The 22736-nt window shown below is 37.5% G+C and overlaps 1 protein-coding gene across 1 annotated transcript in view; it reads left to right on the top strand.

Moving 5' to 3' along the window:
* The window catches only part of LOC110440268, a 36925-nt gene that overhangs the window by 1170 nt on the left and 13019 nt on the right, over nucleotides 1-22736 (top strand). The window contains exons 3-14 of the mRNA XM_021483242.1: nucleotides 2045-2141; nucleotides 2702-2870; nucleotides 4259-4395; nucleotides 4693-4806; nucleotides 7719-7734; nucleotides 10867-11041; nucleotides 11374-11470; nucleotides 12072-12240; nucleotides 13698-13834; nucleotides 14488-14636; nucleotides 15162-15223; nucleotides 17032-17658. Coding sequence (XP_021338917.1) covers nucleotides 2045-2141; nucleotides 2702-2870; nucleotides 4259-4395; nucleotides 4693-4806; nucleotides 7719-7734; nucleotides 10867-11041; nucleotides 11374-11470; nucleotides 12072-12240; nucleotides 13698-13834; nucleotides 14488-14636; nucleotides 15162-15223; nucleotides 17032-17658 — 1949 coding nt within the window. The remainder of the gene's footprint in view (nucleotides 1-2044; nucleotides 2142-2701; nucleotides 2871-4258; nucleotides 4396-4692; nucleotides 4807-7718; nucleotides 7735-10866; nucleotides 11042-11373; nucleotides 11471-12071; nucleotides 12241-13697; nucleotides 13835-14487; nucleotides 14637-15161; nucleotides 15224-17031; nucleotides 17659-22736) is intronic.

Below are 22736 nucleotides of genomic sequence, written 5' to 3'. Positions count from 1 at the left end.
AAAATGGCGGCCGTAGCGGCCATATTGGATTTCTGATTGACCCGGAAAATAGCAACACTTTGTTAGACCTTGAGTCGATCATTCCTACCAAGTTTCCGTTTAATCGGCTTAGTATAACTTGGCTTTAAGTTTGAAACAGTTTTTGAAAATGGCGGCCGTGGCGGCCATATTGGATTTCTGATCGGCCCGAAAAAAAAAAACTTTGTCAGAACCATGATTCGATCATTCCTACAAATTTTCAGTTCAATCGGCCCAGCATGAACTTGACTTTATGTTGGAAATTGTTTTTCCAAAATGGCGGCCGCGGCGGCCATATTGGATTTCTGATTGACCCGGAAAATAACAACACTTTGTCAGGACCATGAGTCGATCATTCCTACCAGGTTTCAGTTCAATCGGCCCAGCAGAACTTGACTTTAAGTTTGAAATAGGTTTTCAAAATGGCGGCCGTGGCGGCCATATTGGATTTCTGATCGGCCCGGAAAAAAAAATGCTTTGTCAGGACCATGATTCAATCATTCATACAAATTTTCAGTTCAATCGGCCCAGTATAACTTGACTTTAAGTTGGAAATTGTTTTTCAAAATGACGGCCGTGCATCGGATTTCTGATTGACCTGAAAAATAACAACACTAAGTCAGGGAAATGTCAGTAACCTTCCCATGAAATATCAATGAAATCCCTTTGCCGGTAGTTCAGCTTAAGTTGAAAATGTAAAATGTTAACGGACGCCGCACGACGGACGACGTTCGAAGACGGATAGCAATAGGTCACTCAAGCTAAAGCTTAGGTGACCTAAAAAGACAGGGCCTGCAAACATGTAAAATCGCGTTTTCGAAAATAAATGACCTTGGCCCACTTTAAAGATCACAAGGGTCAAATGTGTTTAAAACTTTTCTGAATAACCAGGAAGCCCAGAGTAATGATATTTGGCGAGTAGATACCTGGGACAGAGTGATATCAAGTTTCCGCCCACGTCATCATAAGACAGTCCCTCAGAAATGAATTATCCTACTGCTCCATATATTGTGTACTGGGAAACTTTCGCCAAGTCAAACTTTCGCCCTACGCTGCTAACATCAGTATTCCTTCAGTTTTAATTTCGCCCTTCACGTTTGATTTCTATATTTATAATGTTGTTTGTCACGATAATTTTGCCCTCATTACCGAGAACGAAAAAGGCGAAATTTAAATTAAGAAAAGATTCATACAACACAACCAAACATTGTTTATAAGTGACGCGAAATTAAAATGAGGTGAAAACTTTCCAATAATCAACATTATTGTGCACTGTCAGTGTTAGCGTTATTATTACAATAAGTGGCGCAACATACCTCTTTAGACCCCGGTTTATTTATAATTACTCCAGGTCTGATATAAATTAAGGATTACACGGTGTTTTGCATCCTCAATACTCCAGGTGTTTCGCTCACTTTCGCTCTCTGCATCCCTGGGAAAAGTTATAGCAAAATTGAATCACGGGGCTAGCTATTTAATTGATCGCAGTTGTAATACCCGTGTTTTGAAAATTACAGAGGTGCGACACCCGACTTCAAAGCTAGTCAATTTCCCCGTTAAGCGACCCAAAGTATCAAACTAGTGTTCTTGTCCCTTCAGCAAGAGTATGCACACAGAGTCTTTTTTGCCATGACATAGTCCAGGGGTGAAGAGAGCGTAGGTGAGCGTTACTCCTGGAGTATCCTGAAAAGGCTTTACATGTTCCTTTTCAGGATATATGCATTTCTGACACGGGTCAGAAGATAAGACTTTGAAACATTTATTCCAAACTATGGTTTATTACAATTAACGTGGCGACAGACCCCGTTTACCTTCTACTAGTATTTTTCATGGCTAAAAAGAGAGCAGTGAAATTCTATTGACGTGAAAACTTTTGAAAAAAATATACAAATATTATCAGATGATAAATCCATGACTTTCAGATGGTATATGTTTTCATTAAAATAGCATAACTGGCAGAAGGATTCTGACATGTAAAAATAAGAAAAGATAAAGGTGAATTGTATGAGTTTTCGTTTGATACCAGGGCCAGACGGTTCCTGGTCAATGTTGGAGACTACGACAGACGTGTTCCCGAACAAGGGAGAAATGAACTGTCAGTCAAAGTGAAGAGGGTTCACGTCGTGAGTATAATGTATTAAGATAATGTAATATATATGTACTTCATTTATTTCTAGATATTTTGTTTAACATTATAAATTGGTTTCAATTTTGAGTTACCCGAATAACTTCCGGTTTTTTCATCATAAACGGGGTTTTCTAACCTGCATAAGCTCTACCGTCATTCTTGATTTTAAATATTAAACTGGTACGACTCATTTTCGCAAACTTAAATGTTTTAATAGCACAATACTATCACATCACAATCATCTTCAGCATCGCTTACAGTGAGCCTCTACTAAAGCTACAACAGAATCGACACAGCAAAACAGAATTAATCTCATAAGTACAGAATGAGGCTTGGAAAACAAATATTTAGATCATGTAACGTATAACAGACACCCTAGTTTCTCCAGGACGAAAATAAAGACATTTTTTTTTAAATCAAGAATTTTCCAACTGTTATAGAATCTACATATGTATTTTTTTAAAAACGGACTGGAATTCATGGAGCTGCAAGAGGTCATTTATTAGTTTGAATTTCTTTTCACTCTGAGCATTCTTATTCAACTACCCGTTCCAGCATCCGGACTATAACAGAAGAACTTTAGTAAATGATGTTGCCATTCTGAAACTAAAAGAGCCAGTCGCTTTCGGAACACACATCCAGCCCATAGAGCTAGCCACATCCGCCATGGATGTGTCACTGAACACATGTTACATAACAGGGTGGGGCCTCCGTGACAACAAAGGTAATTAACAATAGTCTACTACGAACGTCAATAAAATACGTTGATAATCATTTCATAAACTGCACAAAGTTTCACGCTAGTAAAAATACTGTACATTTAACAATTACAATTGTTTGTAGGCCAATACCTGAACTATCTTGAACGTCTGGTTTCCGGTGTAATTTAGTTGTTCCATGGGATCCAACGTTTTTTCATGGTTTCATTTGTTCCTGTAAATATCGGACTTCCTTTCTGATAGCTGCTGTCGACGTCAAGTTGGCACTTTGTGTTGTTACTCCCAGTATACAGCTGATGCTCCAAATATTCCTCTGGCTCTAAATTAAGCTATTGGCAGTGTTTCATTGCTTCGAAATGTCGTCTTCGCGTTTAGTTGGTTTTTAATATTGTTGTTCCTAGTGTCTAACTTTCTTTTGATAAATGTGTTTTATTGGCTCCAGTATCAAATAAGGTATTAATACCACTGCTCCCAGTGTCCCACTAGCTCTTAAAGTAGATGTTACAATTTTTTCATGAGGTCTTAGTGGAGCTGTCACCAGTGTCAAATTGGCTCTAATTGTTAGCCTCCCCAGTGTCCAATTGGCTTTTGGTAATCCCGTTTGACCTGAATGTTGTTGTTCCAATTGTTTACATCGGGTCTTAATGTTTTTTGTTCCCAGTGTTCCATTGGTACTTAATATTGTGTTCCTGCTGTTTCTTTTGATTTTTTGTTTGTTGTTCCCGTGGTCCCATTGGCTTTTAATGTTGTTGTTCACACTGACCAGTCGGTTCTGAATGCTAATTTGTTAGTGTTCAAAGTGTTGTATTGGCACTTATCATTATTGTTCCAGTGCCAAGCATAATATATAATCAAGGTGGTTCTTGTACTGGTTAGTTAATAGAGGAAATGTTAGTTCGATAAACACTACCAATTGAGATACATTTTATGTATATGTATTTACCAAGATGCAATGCAAGTTTTCTGTGTGTTTCTATGTGTCGGTAAAGGAGCGGATTGCTCCGAAAATTTGTCATCATATTGCCTACACTGTTTGAATTAACTCCTTGTCCCGTATTCCAATTTTAAGTCATTCGTAACCTGCAAAAATACGTTTGTAAGGACCAGGTGTTGTATGGGAATTTACCATTGATGTTACTTCGTTGACCTATACGAAGATGTATAGATGTCGAATTAACGTTTAAATTGAATACGTTTGTAAGAACTCAGTGTTATATGGTAATTTATCTTTTAAATTACTTCTTTGACCCATACAAAGATATATATATATCGAATTAACGTTAATGGGAATTTTAAGCAAATAAAAAGAAAAACTTGAAAAATATCAATTGGGTACCGCCATAATACTTTCCTGAGATAATGCCTGAACTGGTCGTTGGTATGTTACTTACAGAGCCTAAGACAACGGCGTCCATTCTCCAGCAGGCGGCAGTATCTGTCATCTCTAACGACGAGTGCCAGAAAGGGCTAAGTAACCAAGTAACCGACGACATGATATGTACTGAAGATCCTTCGAGGGCCACATGTTACGTAGGTCTTGGTTATTTCTAGAATTTAAGGATCCCTGTTTCACCGTCAACATTGAAAACTAATATTTCTGGCATGCAATGGCCAAAGCTTTGAAAAATGATTTTTTAAGACAAACCTTTACTTTGCAGGACTATAACTATAATTAAGGTGAAATTGATAAAAGATTAATAATATTATAGATAACCAAAAGAGTTCTGAGGTATCCTTAAACATTTTCCCTTTCAATATAATGTCTCGGTGATACACATTAAAATTAAACATAAATAGTAGAATTTAGCATATAACCTTGACTTTCAGGGCGACAGTGGCGGCCCCTTACAGTGTGAAATCGAGGCTGGAAGATGGGTTCAGGGCGGCATAACGTCATGGGGAAACAAGGAATGTTTGGATGGACCATCCGTATACAGCCGAGTATCCTACAACAGAGCTTGGATTATTAAAAAGATGTGATGATGATAACTAATGCCAACACGTCCATTAATGGCCAATCACAAAAAGCGACACATTCATTATGGACCAATCAGTGAAAATGACATATCCAAATGCTGACACTCCGAAGAAATGTTCTCACTGTTGACCAGCCGTTGGCAAGAACATGTCCGTTTAAAAAACAAAAATATTTACTTAATACAGCGAATCTAATTTTAGACCAACCAATGACAATAAAACATTCATTATAGACTTATCAGTGATGACACGATATACGTCTGGAAACCGGTTATAGGCTCAAAAGTATTTACTTAATGCAGCGAATCCATTCAATTATGACGTCACTTTCTTTGTAAACTAGCCAATGACAAGGATGAATCAATTTTAGACCAACCAATGTCAATAAAACATTCATTATAGACTAATCAGTGATGACACGATATACTTCTGTAAACCGTTTTGGCTCTAATGTTCCGTTTCTCACGGATTGGTGTTTAATAATCCTGACAGTGAACGGCTTGCACCAGCCCCTCTACCACTTTATAAAAGAATGCTAGTCTGTTCTGCTTACTCCTTTCTTGAAGTGGGGGGGCTGGCCCAGGTTCTGAAGTATATGGGTAACACAACCTGATTTCCGGGAAGTGTAGTCTCTAATAATGAATCGGGATGCCTGGTGTTGGATACGCTCTAGCCTGTCGATGTCATGGCAGAGATAGGGGTCCCATACCACAGAGCTATATTCTACAGTTGATCGAACTAGAGCAATGATAGCTGTTTTCGACATGAAGCTGGGCAATGCTTTAGGATTTGCCGCATAAACCATAGAGTGGAATTAGCCATCTTTACTATCTTGGTGATGTGTGGACCAAAACTAAGATCCTCTGAGAGGGTTACTCCGAGTAATAGGGATTCCTGCGCTTACTGTAGGATGTGGTTGCCAAGCTGGTTAGAAGTTTTGTAGCTGGCAGCTAATACTGATGATGTAGAACTTCTTGGCATTGAAACGCATACCCCATGTTGATGCCTATCTCTCCAAGTGAGTCCGGTGCTTTCAGAGTTTTAGGTGGTCTCTTATGTTCTGGATGCACCTGTACAGTAGGTAGTCGTCGGCAAAGATGTCTTTTAAATCTTCAAACAACTTCTTCTCAATAACCAAATGGCCCAGGGTACTGATATTTGGCCTGTATCATACTGGGATGAAGGGCTACCAAGTTTGTTCAAATAAATGACCTTGACCCATTTTCAAGGTCACTGGGGTCAGATGTCTTAAATCTTCAAACAACTTCTTCTCAATAACCAAAAGGCCCAGGGTACTGATATTAGGCCTGTAGCATGCTGGGATGAAGGGCTACCAACTTTGTTAAAATGAATGACCTTGACCAATTTTCAAAGTCACAGGGGTCTAATGTTGCAAAATCTTCAAACGACTTCTTCTCAATAACCAAAAGGCCCAGGGAACTGATATTGGGCCTGTAGTATGCTAGGATGAAGGACTATCAAGTTTATTCAAATGAATGACTTTGACCAACTTTCAAGGTCAAAAGGGTCAAATGTCTTAAATCTTCAAACAACTTCTTCTCAATAACCAAAAGGCCCAGGGTACTGATATTGGGCCTGTAGCATGCTGGGATGAAGGGCTACCAAGTTTGTTCAAATGAATGACTTTGACCAACTTTCAAGGTCACAGGGGGCTAATGTTGCAAAACCTTCAAACGACTTCTTCTCAATAACCAAAAGGCCCAGGGTACTGATATTGGGCATGTAGCATGCTAGGATGAAGGACTATCAAGTTTATTCAAATGAATGACCTTGACCAACTTCCAAGGCCAAAGGGGTCAAATGTCATAAAATCTTCAAACGACTTCTTCTCAATAACCAAAAGGTCCAGGGTACTGATATTAGGCCTGTAGCATACTGGGATGAAGGGCTACCAAGTTTGTTAAACTGAATGACATTGACCCACTTTCAAGGTCACTGGGGTCAGATGTTTTAAAATCTCTTCTCTATGAACAAAAGGCCCAGGGTACTGATATTGGGCCTGTAGCATGCTGGGATGAAGGGCTACCAAGTTTGTTCAAATGAATAACCTTGACCAATTTTCTAGGTCACAGGGGTCAAATGTCGTAAAATCTTCATACAACTTCTTCTCAATAACCAAAAGGCCCAGGGTACTGATATTGGGCCAATAGCATGCTGGGATGAAGGAATATCAAGTTTGTTCATCTGAATGACCTTGACCAACTTTCAAGATCACAGGGGTCAAATGTCGTAAAATCTTCAAGCGACTTCTTTTCAATAAGCAAAAGGGCCAGGGTACTGAAATTGGGCCTGTAGCATGCTGGGATGAAGGACTACCATATTACTTCAAATGAATGACCTCGATCCTCTTTCAACCTAATGTCCTTGTTCGACAATCAAGGTCAGAGGCGTCATATGTTTGAATCTTTTAATAGAATCTTATGAAATCTTAAGATTACAAGTGTTAGATTAATAACAGGTGAGCGATGCGGGCCTATTGAGCCTTTTGTTTAAGAAACACACCAACAAGAAATCTTACGGATGGAGTCAACTAATGATGTGGACTACAATATGTTCAACGAAGATCCCGCCAAGAAACCCTTGCTAAGTTGTGTATTCTCAAAAGGACGGAGACATCAATTTTGCGAAGCATGCCACTGAAACCATTGTTTGGAGTACCGAATCAACTTTACACAAGTTTGAAATTAGAAAAAAAATGAGAAAATCCAAAAGAAAAAAAGGGGGACCTATACCAATCCTGCAGTTAATATTTGTAACAATCCAAGAGTTTTAAACGTACATATGAAAATGAAAGATGAATACCTCAAAATGCAAAAGCCCAGAAAAACCCAATTTTATCTTGTTCTACCTTTTAGGTAAGGGAAACGCTAGGTAGTAAACCAACCTACGTTTTACTTTTGCATGTGTCTTACAGTTCACTGTCATAACAGTAGGAGTGTACATATTTTACTGGAACTTTCCAGTATATATATACACTGCATTTGTCCCCATTTAAATGAGTAAGGACTTACGGCCGTAAAAGAAACAATTCATCATTCAGTTCTTAAATGAAGTTTTCCTATTAAATAATAAATAATAATAATATACAACATTTATATATAGCCCTATATAATTTGTAAAATTACTCTAAAGCGCTTTACAACATAGGATAATAGTAATAGTTATAATTGTGAAAAAAACCAAAAAAGGCTTACAATCTCTATCAAATAAAAGGGTGGTATTTACATGACGTCTTTGCAAAGATTCTAAAATGCAGACGTGAAGAGGTGAGTTTTGATGTCCCTCTTGAACTTGGCCAGGGTATTTTACTTTCTAATAGCAGATGGTAAGCTATTCCACAACGTAGCCGAAACCCTCCCAAAGCATCTGCTTCCGTAGGTCACAGTACGAGATTTTGGGACACACACCAAAGATTCTGACTCCGACCGCAGTGATCGTGACGGCTAATACAGGGTAACAAGCTCATGTAGGTACTGAGGAGCTGTTCCATTCAGTGCCTTGTATGTGTACACCAGAATTTTTGTACTGCGACCTGTATCGTACAGGTAACCAGTGCAACGAATAAAGCACAGGTGTGATGTGCTCTCTCTTTCGAGTACGAGTAACCAGCCGTGCTGTACTGTTCTGGACCCTCTGCAGACGACTAGTTAGTTTGTCAGATATACCACAGAGCAGGGCGTTACCATAATCCAACCGAGAGGTAACAAGTGAATGCACCAAAATCTTGCATGCATCTGCAGTTAAACACTGCCGAATACAGCCGATGTTCCTGATCTGGTAGTAACAGGATTTGGCAATAGCGTTCACTTGTTTCTCTATGTTCAGTGAACTATCAAAGTATACCCCTAGATTTTTAACAGCTGGAACAGTCTCAATAGTTCCGGCACCGACTTTGAGCTGGAGAGCCATTGTTTGCTGACACTTTGGGGAAAAACGATTAGTTCCGTCATTTCCTGATTTATCTTAAGCATGTTGGCGTTCATCCAGATACTGATATCTGTCATACAAGCTTCCAGATAGCGAAGGCTATTGCGACGACAAATCTCTCCAATCGGTTTGGAGTACATACAATATTTTCGTGGTCCTAATACCGACCCTTGAGGACCCCCGAAATCTAGTACTTTGTCATGTGAGGTGGAAGATCCGATGGCAACACACTGTCGTCGTTCACTCAGGTAAGACTGTATCCAGCATAGTGCGGTATCAGTCACTCCATAAGAGTATTCCAGACGTTTATAAAGTAGGCCAAAGTAAGTAAACCGCGAATACAATTTTTTTCACACTTTAGTCCAACCAGATATTAACATCTATGTTCATCATTCTAACTAGAGTATGCAGTCAGTCAAAGTGCACAAGATTTAAAACTGGTTACCCAATAAATACTCGATTTCAGACTACACGTTTACTCCACGCATTATATACGTAATGGTAGTTTATGTGCGATGTACAATTTTTAATCCAATGAATATTTACATTATTCAAAAATCAATAAAACTTATATAAGAATATAACAGGATTTTCTTATCTTTTTTATAGTAAGGCCGATGAAAGGCCACTTTGATTTAGGATATTGTTATAAGATATCTGTTTTTTTCTTTCGAAAAACGGGCTAAGTTTCTCGACTGTTATCAAATCGTTGTTTATCGTGCACTTAATCAATTAAGCATAAAATCAGCATAAGAAACTGAAATAAGAATGAAAATAGTTCGCTGACAGCAGGTCTGTGAATCTTTGGCGATTGACTGGAAGTTTGTTGACGGTGCGTTCTGATCACCAGTAATATGAATTATAAAAGTAAAAATTAATAAGTGGGATGATCATACTTTCATCCTTAGCTTGCACTTCTAAAAAAATATAGGGTATTCAACCTAATCGATGAAATATGAAAGAGAATATTCGCTTTATAAAATATTCTCTTCTTTTTAAATATTACTTACTTTATTTTTTAATAATCTTCACAAAGCAGTAACCATTGCACACATTATTTTTAGGTAGGTAAGAAGATAACAACACATATACAAAGCAATTAAACTCAATAAAAGTCATTTTTATTACAACAAAAGGAAATCCATTTCCATTAATTAAATGTTCCGGATTCAGTTTTCCAGATTGTATTAGATTTTCCTTTTATTACCCCCTTTCTAACGACTTGGGCAAATGATAATTAAATGACTTCCACGATCTGCCCTGGGCTTGGTAAAGCACTCAACTATCACCCTGATGACGTCATCGAATGATGAGTGGTCTCTATAAATTGATACCACAATGTCCGTCCCCATTTAAATCTGACCACTAAGATGACTGGTTTGTTGTTGACAGTATTTATTGTTATAAATGGTATTGGCGTATGTATTGGAAATGGTCGAAGACGTAAGTAAATGTTTAATCTAAATATTTATTTATTGTTTAATTTTTGAAATATATAATGTACTGGACTTCATATATATTACATAAACAAAAATTGCATCATTTATGTAGGTCATTGTTATGCATGTAAATATATAATACATACAATATACATAGTACACAAATATGCATGTATATTTACATTCTGTGTTGCATTTGCCTATATGTCGTTAGTAAACCAAATTGCAGTATATGAGAATTATACAAAATATTAGATACCAATGCTCTTTCGTAAAACTGGCAAATATTCCATAGTGGACTGTTGAAGCTACCACAGGGACCTTGGACTTTGTTACAGCTATAATTTGACCTAAACTTATATGTTAAACATTTTTTACACGATTTATGAGTTTAGATCAACTTTGGGTAAAAATGTCCCATCCCCACCCCCACTCCACCCCACCCCCATCCCCGCCATGATGATAGATACGTATTATGTTCTTTGAAGGTGGTATTTTACCGAAACTTGATCTAAACCCCTAACACCTGTAAAATTACTCTGAACACCAGTTTAGGTCAAAAGATAGGTGTAACCAATTATCAGGTCCCTTTGGAAGCTCCTGCTAAGGTTTAAAAAAATCGTTTTCGTTTCGATAGACGACAAAGTAGATGGCAGCCATGATCTTGTTGCAATCATTGGAGGAACAAACGCTGCAGACAGCGCCTGGCCCTGGCAAGTATCTGTCAAATACATGCACAGGTTTATGTGCGGGGGCACGCTGCTCAACGGAAATACCGTCTTAACAGCCGCGCATTGCATCATCAAACGACGGTAGGTTCTTACACAACCTGTGATGGGCCCTACAAAGAGGGCATCCACATTTTAACAGATTCAGAAAGGCTCTTAAAACATATGAATCTCGCGTCATCGTCAGACAACCCCTTAGAAACGTTCCTTCTGCTTGATAGATATTTGTTGTAAACCTTAGTGTAAATTATACGCTTAACGCTATGGAGAACGCCTTATATAAGATATTGGTGTTTCTTTATCTTAATAGAAAGCTTTTTATAGGAAAAATGTCAAAATATTAACAGACAATTAATTAATTTCAAATTGTGCATTTTCATGTAAATAGCATACCTGAAAATACTATTTGTTATCAGGGCCAACCTGTTCCGGGTCAATGTTGCAGACTACAACAGACGTGCATCCGAACTAGAGAGAACAGAACTGTCAGTCAAAGTGAAGAAGGTTTACATCGTAAGTAGTATGTATTAAGAAAGCTTCCTTCAGTTCCGGATAAACTTTTTCAACAAACGAAATTTTGAGTTATACGAATAACTTTCGTATGTCAAATCTAATTATATATTTTTTCTAACACAAGCACAATACCCATTCTCGATTTAACATTTAAAGTGAGGCGACTCATTTTCGTCGCAAACTTAAATATTTGATAGCACAATACAATAAATAATTAAAGTTTGTTTCCACCATCACCATCATCATTATCAACAACATCGCTAAAACTGAAGTTCTACTAAAACTACTAAATAATATCGACACAACAAAACAGAATTAATCTCATCAGAACAGAACGAAACTGGGAAAACAAATAATTAAATATTGTAACGTGTGCGTTATAATACACTTCGTTTTCTAGTACGAAATTAAGATGTTTTTTCATCTAGAATTTCCAACTTAATCATTTGTTGACGAATCTATCTGGTTTTTTTTTTAAAAGGCGGACTTGAAGTCATGGAGCAGCAAGAACTCTCAGTTATTAGTTTGAAGTTGTGGTGTTGTGGTGGTTTTTGTTTTACAATTTGTGCTGTGATGATTCCAATTCAACTATTCGTTCTAGCATCCGGACTATAACAAAACAACTTTAATTAATGATGTGGCCATTCTGAAACTTAAAAAGCCAGTCGCCTTCGGAACATACATCCAGCCCATAGAGCTAGCCACGTCCGCCATGGATGTGTCATCGTACACATGTTACATAACAGGGTGGGGCCTCCGCCACATAGGAGGTAAATGACAATTATTCTACTACGTGCATCAATAAAATACATGGATTATCATTTCATAAACTTCACAAAATGTAATCCTAGTATAAATAGTGTACATTGTTTAGTAAGCCAATACCTGAACTATCCTGATCCGGCAGGTCCCCGGTGTAATTTAGTTGTTCCATGGGATTCAACGTTTTTTCATGGTTTCTTTTGTTCCTGTAAATTGTTCGACTGTCTGATGGGACTTTCATTCTAATAGCTGTTCCCCGCGTCAAATTGGTTGTTTGTGTTGTTGTTTCCAGTGGCCAACTGATGCTTCCAATATTCCACTGGCTCTTAATATAGCTATTGTCAGTGTTTCATTGGCTCTTAATGTCGTCTTCGCAGCGTTTCGTTGGCTTTAAATCTTGTTGTTCCCATTGTTTTGCTGGCTCATATTGAGATCCCAACGTTTCAATGACTCTATGTAGTTATTCCCGGTGTTCCATTGGCTCTTAATGTAGTTGTTCCAAGTGTCCCATTGGCTCTCTCAATGAAGTTGGTCTTAGTGTCCTATTGTCTCTCTTAATAAAGTTGGTACAAGTGTCCTATTGTCTCTCTTAATAAAGTTGGTCAAGTATCATATTGGCTCTCTTAATGAAGTTGTTACTAGTGCCCATTGGCTCTTAATGAAGTTGATACAAGTGTTCCACTGGCTCTTAATGAAGTTGATACAGGTGTCCCATTGTCTCTCTTAATGGAGTTGGTCCTAGTGCTCATTGGCTCTTAATGAAGTTGGTACAGGTGTCCTATTGGCTCTCTTCATAACGTTGGTACAAGTGTCATATTTTCTCTCTTAATAAAGTTGGTACAAATGTCATATTGGCTCTCTTAATAAAGTTGGTCCTAGTGTCCTATTATCTCTCTTAATAAAGTTAATACAAGTGTCCTATTGTCTCTCTTAATGAAGTTGGTCCTAGTGCCCATTGGCTCTTAATGAAGTTGGTACAAGTGTTACATTGGCTCTTAATGAAGTTGATACAAGTGTCCTATTGGCTCTCTTAATTAAGTTGGTACAAGTGTCCTATTGTCTCTCTTAATGAAGTTGGTCCTAGTGCCAATTGGCTCTTTATGAAGTTGGTACAAGTGTTCCACTGGCTCTTAATGAAGTTGGTGCAAGTGTCCTATTGTCTCTCTTAATGAAGTTGGTCCTAGTGCCAATTGGCTCTTAATGAAGTTGGTACAAGTGTTCCACTGTCTATTAATGAAGTTGGTACAAGTGTCCTATTGTCTCTCTTAATGAAGTTGGTCCTGGTGCCCATTTGCTCTTAAAGAAGTACGTACAAGTGTTCCGTTAGCTCTTAATGAAGTTGGTCTCAGTGTCCTAATGGTTCTTAATGGAGTTGATCCCAGTGTCCCATTGGCTCTAAAAGTAGATGTTTCAACTGTCTCATTGGTCTAAATGTTGATGTTGATCGTTAGTACTTTATTTACAGAGTCTATGACAGCTAACACCATTCTCCAGCAGGCGGCGGTATCTGTCATCTCTAACGACGAGTGCCAGAAAGGGCTTAGTGACCAAGTAACCGACGACATGATATGTACTGACGATCCGACGAAGGACACGTGTCACGTGGGTCTTGGTTATTTTTAGCATTTTTAAGGATCCCTGTACCACCGTTAAAAACTGTAACGATGTAAGGCTATAGCTTTGATAAACCATTCCTGAAAAGAAATCTTTACTTTGCAGGACTTTTATGAATTTTCAAGTGAGGTGAAATTAACAAAAGAATACTAACAATGAAAACAGTGTTCTGAGCGATTCTGAAACATTAAGCGGCCTCATGGACTTCCACTTCCTTTTCCTTTTTAGTATGCAAAACATGTCTTACTTCAAGGCATTGACACGACTTAAACGTACTATATCTCCATCTTGTTATGTCTGAAGTCTGATGAATAATATCCATTACCCATAATAGCGAAATATTTCAATTTCATTATTTATCCTTCCAATACTTCAACACGGAGAATCGCTTCTTTACTTATCTTCACCACTAGGTCGTGTGTTCAAGGCCTAGCTAGGTACTGGTCGCAACTAGGTCGTTTTTCGCCGGGCAATCCGGTTTACCTTCACCTCCAAAACCGAGAACGTCCTTAAATTACCATAGCTATTATGAAGACGTTAAACACAAACGAAACAAACGCGTAACTCGTTGTTTCAGAAGCATGAGCTTCACACGTACTTCAGACAAAAAGTGGAAATCAGTATTTGACTTTGACTTTCAGGGCGACAGTGGCGGTCCCTTACAATGTGAGATCGAGGCTGGAAGATGGGTTCAGGTCGGCATTACGTCCTGGGGAAACAAGGATTGTTTGGATGGACCATCCGTATTCAGCCGAGTATCCTACAACAGAGCTTGGATTATTAAATTGATGTGATGATGGCTGCTGGTGCCGACACGGCCTTTAAATTGTATGACTTATCACAGAAATCAATTCATAGTCGACCAATCAGTGAAAGCCACAGGGGCATGGATCGCTTTACTTGTAATATTAAAAAATAGGGGTCTCCTATACTAATAAATATTAGTATAGGAGATTCTTATTGTTTAATATTAAAAGTAAAACAATCCATGCCCCTGTGGTGAAAGCGACACATTCAAATGCTGACATTTCAAAGAAATTTATCAAATGTTGACCAACCGGTGGCAAGAACATGTCGGTATTTAACAAACTAAATACGATTGTATGTGTAACGATATCAAATCCAATAGGACGTCACTTTCATTGTAGACCAATGATAAGAATAAAACAATTTTAGACCAACCAATATCGACAGAACATTCAGTATAGACCAACTTGTGACGACACGACATAAACCCACAGTAACCTGATAATTTGTTACAACTACAATTCGCCCTAAGCTAAGGTGTTCAGAGTAGTTTTACACGTTTGAGCAGATCAACTTTCGGTAAAAATGCCACCCCAAGAGTTGATCTGAACTCTGAACACCTTAGTCTAGGTCCGCATTGGCTGTAACAAATTAGCATGTCCCTGTGGTATATAGTGTTATTTGTTTCATCGGGATTTTGATAGAAGAAAACGGTGACTTGTTAAACAAATAAGATTTTTTAAATGTTTTCCTACAGTTTGATCACCCCATTCCAATCCAATGATCAATTTGTTTCGAAATACAATATAAAAAGAAGGGAAATATAATTTTCATAAATGTAGCTCATATGGCGTCTTGAGGGATATAAACGGCCAATCTGTGCTTGGATTGGGGACTGTCCGTAATTACAAAATCCATATATCAGTTATATCGAAGAAATGTTAACCGCCTACAAACACTTGATGACGTTGAAGCGATTCTAAACAGGGGAGAAAATCATAAGTTCATTATTTGGGAAATCAGCGGTTTTCGTTCACATCAAGAAAGTAAGTCTTCTGAAAACTCACCGAGGTTTGTTCTTATATATCTGATATATTATGTACAGAGCGTAACATTTATAATGTTTGCTTACCTTGTTTATATTAAAAAAAAAGGCTTGAATACTGTTCTTTTCTTTTCATTTCAAGATGACTTTTAGTACGGTATGTTACATATATCTTGTCTAGAATGACGTATCTGTCATTTCCTTGAAAAACGTTATATCAGCACACTTCGTTTCTCCTCCTCAATGATATCTGCTCCAAGCTGTTTCTGGCAATCTATCAAGCATATTTACATTAGGGTTCTTTTAAATACTGTATACAACAGTCACTGTATGAACGAGTTTTGTTTTAACCCTCCTCATTCACTTTTTCAACACCACATATGTTTCGGAACACTTTGGGCAGACATGTCCATCCTCTAGTAACAAGTGTGAGCCCTAAATAGACGACATGCTACCTGTTACTTGAGGTTTTTGTTTTTCCAAAAAACGACCAGGACAACATTTCTTCTTGAATATTACTGAATAGATTCCAATTAATTGACTACCGGTAATTTCGTTACTACCATTACACTGACGCTATTTGACTCGTATTATGAGTACGGTATGTTACATTTACAGCAATACTGCAAACGGCTTGGTTGCTGAACCACAGATGATGGACACACTAATATGATTTGTATATTTACTATCATATACACATAAAAGGACATGCACACAAGGCCATTGTAAGACCAAAACTTACTGCGTGTTAAAACTTAAAACTTACAATACTGCTCTTCAGTTTGGGACCCTCATTATACAAATAACATAAATCAAATAGGAAAAGTACAATGAAGAGCAGCATGATACGTATTAAACAAATATCATAACACAAGCTTAGTCACAGATATGATACACAACTTGCAATGGCCAACACTACATACACACAGAGCAAGAATACGCATTATTATTCTCTACCAAATAATACACCAATAAGTAGCAATACACACATTGTATAATAAAGAGGTTTCCCTTATGTCCTAGTTTTACCATATCACTTTTGATTGCCTGTTGAAATGTAGCGAGAAATCTTATCAATAATAATAAGATAATACTTTTTTTGTACAAAAGGAATTATAGGGAGTATATTGTAGTCGGACCGTCATCTCATTTGTATATATTTTATATTCTACTAAATATCATAACATTGGACCTAGTAAATACCAAAATGATAAACGTCAACATGTTTGTATCATTTTTGGCTGGATACCAAACCATGTCAATATTTCAACAGTCATGGGAAATGAATTATTCAAAACCATTGACACTTTATTAAGCTTTCTTGAGGTACATATTTAAGTGTTGTATAGATTTGAAAACCTTAGATACAAATTGGTTTTTTTATTGGTTTCAGGTTATGGAGGAAATGGGGGCCGCAATGGTGGTGGAAATGGCGGCGGTAATGGTGGTGGCAATGGCGGCGGCAATGGTGGCGGTAATGGCGGAGGCAATGGTGGCGGTAATGACGGCGGCAATGGTGGCGGCAACGGTGGCAATCGCGGCAATGGTGGCAGCGGTGGCTTTGACGATAGGATAGGCAATATTGTCAAAGGTATTGGCAACGGCTTTGGTAACGATGGTAAAGGCGACGATGGCTTTGGCAATGGACTAATAAATAATGTGCTCAAAAGATTTGGCGGCAGTATGGATTTTCAAAGCGCGAAATTTGCACCTAATGGCATGTCCAATCAATGGGCAAAGGAAATCTTTGACAACGTGGATTCCGAGAGTTTGATTCAAGACATGAACGTGAATGACGCTCCTCTCCGTAAGAGGCGTGACAGCAGCGAAGGTAAAACCATGAAGTGTGAAGATAGAATCGGCGAATCGACGTGTCACAGAATGATGTTGAGTAAATTTTACAAGCATGGAGGGATGCCACACATTTTCTGTGCAAACCCCGACAACATGGTTTCCTGTTGTCTGTATTGTGCCTCCGCCGAAGCTAAGGGACTAGCCAATAGAGAACGAAGAGACCTTGGTAAATCTATTGTTGTTTATGCTTCTCAACAACACTCCCATTATGTAAATATATTCATAAATTCTAGCCTTTAGGCTGTGTGGTTGTAGAAGCGGAGAGCCAAACAAAGTAAATATACTGCTGCTCCATATGGTAATTTCGTCCAATTAGGATTCATCAGTGGTCATGAAGGTAAAAGGTTAAAAAAAAATCCGTGTAACTGGAATATATTCTGGCACGGAAAAATTTATAAATTGTCTGTTGTAGTCAAAATTTGTAATATTGTAAGGTTACAAAGACGAAATTTTCATATGGTGCAGAAAAATTGTTAGCAATTGTGCGAAAATTAGGAACCGCAACAATAAGGAAAACTGTATATGTCCCATTTGCACGACAAGGTTAATATAGTGAATATTAGTAAACACTGGTAATGTTAACAAATATCAAACTGACTGACGACTCACCAAAGGGACATTTAACTTCTGTTACTGATATCAAGTACAACTCATTTTGTTTATTTTATTTTTATTTTCTTACCAGCTTACCAGGGTAAAGGTTAATACCCCGAGGATGGCGAATTAGAACCCTGTAAGTAGGACAAGTTGTCACAGAGTGACTGCAGTCACATCGTGTATTCGGCGTTCAAGGGCAGCAAAAGACAAATGTGTTTCTCAATTCACTTCGGAAACGTCTGCTGCCATTCCTGCAAAAGATACTACAAGTGAAAGGATACCGAAAAAGAAGTAAGAATGAGGCAAAATTCGAAGAGATTAAAATAAATAAATACGTGTATAAATAATATTAATAGATAACATAACCTAATGAATGAAATAAACAAATTGCATCACGTTTGATACATACATTGTTTGTGTAGCAAGCAAAACGTTGATAAAAATAATAATAATAACCATGTAAATAATAGAGAAATGAAAATCTTCAAGTGCCATTTCCACACTTTTAGGTAGTTATAAACTGCTTCGGATGTTTTGTTGAATATGAATATGAAAGATGAATTTGAATTCCAAACGCTATGGAAAATTAGTACTTATGAGTATATCGCTTAAAACCATATTATTATAGACAGACACCCCGAACAAAACGCATTGGAAAAGTGCAGGTATTCACAGGTAAACACGATGGGAGTGTTCTGTTTTTGAATAAGTTCGTACCACGGAGAGTACCTCGCAGGTATTTAACACTATCCAAAACATGCAATGCCTCCGTCTGGACGGTTGGTCTTTTGGACGCCAGGTGAACGCAAATCAAGCAGACAAGTTTTGCCTCTCATAGTCATTTGTCGTTTCCTTTTAGTAATGATACAAAAACCATGAATTATGTTTAGAAATATATAATTTGTCTATTAGGAGTGGAAACCTAACAACAAAACCTCTTCATCGAAGGTGAAAATATGTTATGCAGAAAAGGCAGTGACAATGCTTATTAATATTAATCTAAGCTCACTTAATAAATAGGTAGATCATCATCATTATGAAATTGAAAATTATTTTTTTGAAAATAAAATAAGAATTAAAGATTAACGATTATGGGAAGCATGAAATTGTTTGACAGCTGGAGATTATGTTGAATGTTTTGAAACAGTAAAGTGTTTCCTAAATTGTGTCTCTTTTATACTTACTATGAGCCTTTGTTAAGTTGAAATATAATAGATATCGTTCTAGTTTCTTGTATAATCTGAAGGTTAAAGTATAACTGTATATACGACAAATATTGTTTGAGATCTTATTGATCAAAATAACTTTCAGAAGTTTTCTAAATTAATATTTACGTCAAATAATGATATATTTTCTATTAATTTCAGTTTGCCTTTCTAACAACGACTTTGCGATTCCGACGAAAGAATCCCACTCTAAATTCGACTGTACGAGGATTTTGGAGTAAAACATCGAGGCTCACTTAAGGAGTTGTTTTGTCATATTAGTAACTTTTAGCGACGATGGTTATCGTAGTTTTAGGGGTAATAACTATACAAGTAAACGGTGACACTGAAGGCCAAATACAAGCAATGCCAATCAAGCCAAAATGTTAGCAAACATGTATAACTAAAGGTCCAATGCTCATGTATTTCTTACAAGTAACTAGATGCTGTCCAAAAGCACATTTCACTTATATGACCTTAAAAGTGGGTCAAAGATACATTTATCTGAAAAAAATAGGAAAATTATCATTACTCAAAAAATCGAAAGTCGTTATTGGAGGATTTAAATTTTTTTTCCTTTGGGACTTTCAGAGTTAGTCGAGGTTATGTATTCAAACAAACTTGAAAGCCTTTTATCCTAGCATACTACAGGCCAAATATCTGGATCATCTGACCCTTTGTTTTTCAGAAAAAAATTGCAACCCAATGGCAAACTATCATGAATCTATGCTCTTCTGTTTTTAAGGAGAAGTCAATGATTTCTTAACCAATTTGACCTCTGTGACCTCGATTACAAGTTTAGGTTATTTCTTTTCGCAAAATTTATAATTGACGTTGTAGCAAGGTACTTGCCAGACATGATCACCCTAGGCCAATCATTTCTTCAGAAGAAGTCATTTAAGCTTATGAACAAAGTTATGTTATCACTGAGATCTTGATAACGATAATTCCTCTGTAATATTTCTTGCAAGCAAACTATAGATAAAATATTCCGAAGATTCAAATACTTATAAAAATCATATATTAATATCAAATTGGAGTGCACTCTTCGGTATTATGCCTTTATGAATTCTTCATATTTATGATTCCTGCAAACAACGATATCATTAACGGTTACGTTAAGTATATTAAAATAGATAGTTATAGATTATATCACTGTGCTTTAAGGGTTTGTCGTGAGAACAATTTTCTCATTGCGAGCGCCAGGATAAAATCGAGAGGCCACTGCAGGTAGACTCGAAGTTGTATCCACGTGCGAGCAATGGGAAAATTGTTCGAACGACTAACCCTGAAAATACTGTGCAGTTAAAAAGTTGGTAACTGCAATCCAAAGGGGTTCATACCGTCCCGACTCCAGGTTACCTATTACACCATCAATTTTACAAAAACTTGTTCAGTCATTACCTCATACAGCTGTTTCCCACTATCAAGCCTGTATGCTAAAAGCCATGGACCTATTTGCCTTTCATTCTTTTTTACGGGTAGGGGAAATCGCCCTAACCAAATCAAAAGCACATCTTTTGCAGTTTGAGGACATTCAAATCTCTATGACTGGTTCAAAGCCAGCATCATTGGAATTAACGTTTAAGTCCTTTAAGGGCAATTACAACATTCGCCCTGTTGTTCTGGCCATTCATGCTAAACAGAATGAGCTTTCCACCTGCCCAGTCGCTGCTGTACATCAGTATACCCAACCCCGCGGTACCTTACCAGGTCCCCTGTTCACCTTGCCTGGCAATATTCACGTCTCATACCAATTCTTCCCTTCTTGCCTACGCAATTCTCTCATATGGGCGGGTTTTCAACTACAGCGGTACATTAGTCACAGTTTTCGAATAGGGGCAGCCAGCACAGCGGCTGCTACGGGGGTCTCGGACGAAGAAATTCAGCATATGGGTAGGTGGAAATATCTTGCTTTCAAACGTTACATTCGCTTACCTACTTTGTTTGATCTACCCAGTGCTATACAATAGCTGTTAGGTTAGGCATAGGGTCGATTTTTGGCAGCTTACACATCTTAAATATACGGGTCATAGTAGCAATACGATGGGTTACATAACCTGGTCGTAAGGTACATGTTTACATCAATATGCTAACCATAACCACATGGCTTATGTACAATAGGAAGGATAACCTGGGCATAGGGTCGAGGATGCTGACATTCTTCATATTGTACATTTAATTTTTCATTAATTTATTGTTGTTAGAACGATACTGGTGTTCAAATATTTTTTAATTATCATTTATAATATGTTACTAAGGTATCCTGGGCATAGGGTCGAGGTAGCTTAATTGTATACTATGTTACAAGTTATATATCAATGGCTTTAATGATGTACAATAGGAAGGATAACCTGGGCATAGGGTTGAGGTTGCTGACATTTTTCCATGCTGTACATTTATTTTTCCATTACTTTATTGTTGTTGGTACAATACCGGTGTTCATATATTTTTTAATTACCGTTTATAATATGTTACTTAGCTATCCTGGGCATAGGGTCGAGGTAGCTTCATTGTATACTGTGTTACAAGTTATATATCAATGGCTTTAATGATGTACAATAGGAAGGATAACCTGGGCATAGGGTTGAGGTTGCTGACATTTTTTCATGCTGTACATTTATTTTTCCATTACTTTATTGTTGTTGGTACAATACCGGTGTTCATATATTTTTTAATTACCGTTTATAATATGTTGCTAAGCTATCCTGGGCATAGGGTCAAGGTAGCTTAATTGTATACTGTGTTACAAGTTAAATATCAGAATGTTAGGATAGGTGACTGGAGTTGGAAGCTACTATTTTATGTACATGTTCCATATTGGTTTTTGTTTTGGAAATATTTTCAATTGTCGTTTATACAAATTAAACGGCCAATTTCAATTCAATCATATGTTTGGTTATTTATGTTCAGTTTGGTCCAACAAGCTTGCCCTGTCTGAAGTCATGTATAAAAATAGATAACCTAATTTGCAAAGGACACTTGAATAATAATGGAAGTGGTTTGTTGACAGCAGGTCTGTGAATCTTTGTCGATCAGCTTGAAGTTTGTTGAGCGTGTCCTGATGAGGGCCTCTCAAGGGGTACCTAAAGTACCATCTCACTATACAGCCAGCCTTGACACAGCAATATGACATACCAACACCAGTAACACGTTGTTTGTGCATTTCGATCATAAGTGATATGTGTAGAGAAGTGAAATCTATGGTGGCATATTTCTGCCATCCACTTGCGAGTTACGAGTTACGTATGTCGACATAATTAATGAAAGATGTCGACATAATCTGAGAATATGTCGACATAATCGGAGAAGATGTCGACATAACTTTTAAATTATGTCGACATATTATCACATTTGCCGAGATAATTTTGCCGAGATAATTATCTCGTAAGTGGGTAACTCGGCTTTTTATCGTGTTAATGCTCGGGTGTGACATCGACTT

This window comes from Mizuhopecten yessoensis, unplaced genomic scaffold, assembly GCF_002113885.1.
Source record: "Mizuhopecten yessoensis strain PY_sf001 unplaced genomic scaffold, ASM211388v2 scaffold11177, whole genome shotgun sequence".
Lineage (NCBI taxonomy): Eukaryota > Metazoa > Mollusca > Bivalvia > Pectinida > Pectinidae > Mizuhopecten > Mizuhopecten yessoensis.
This window is presented reverse-complemented; position numbering and strand designations above follow the sequence as displayed.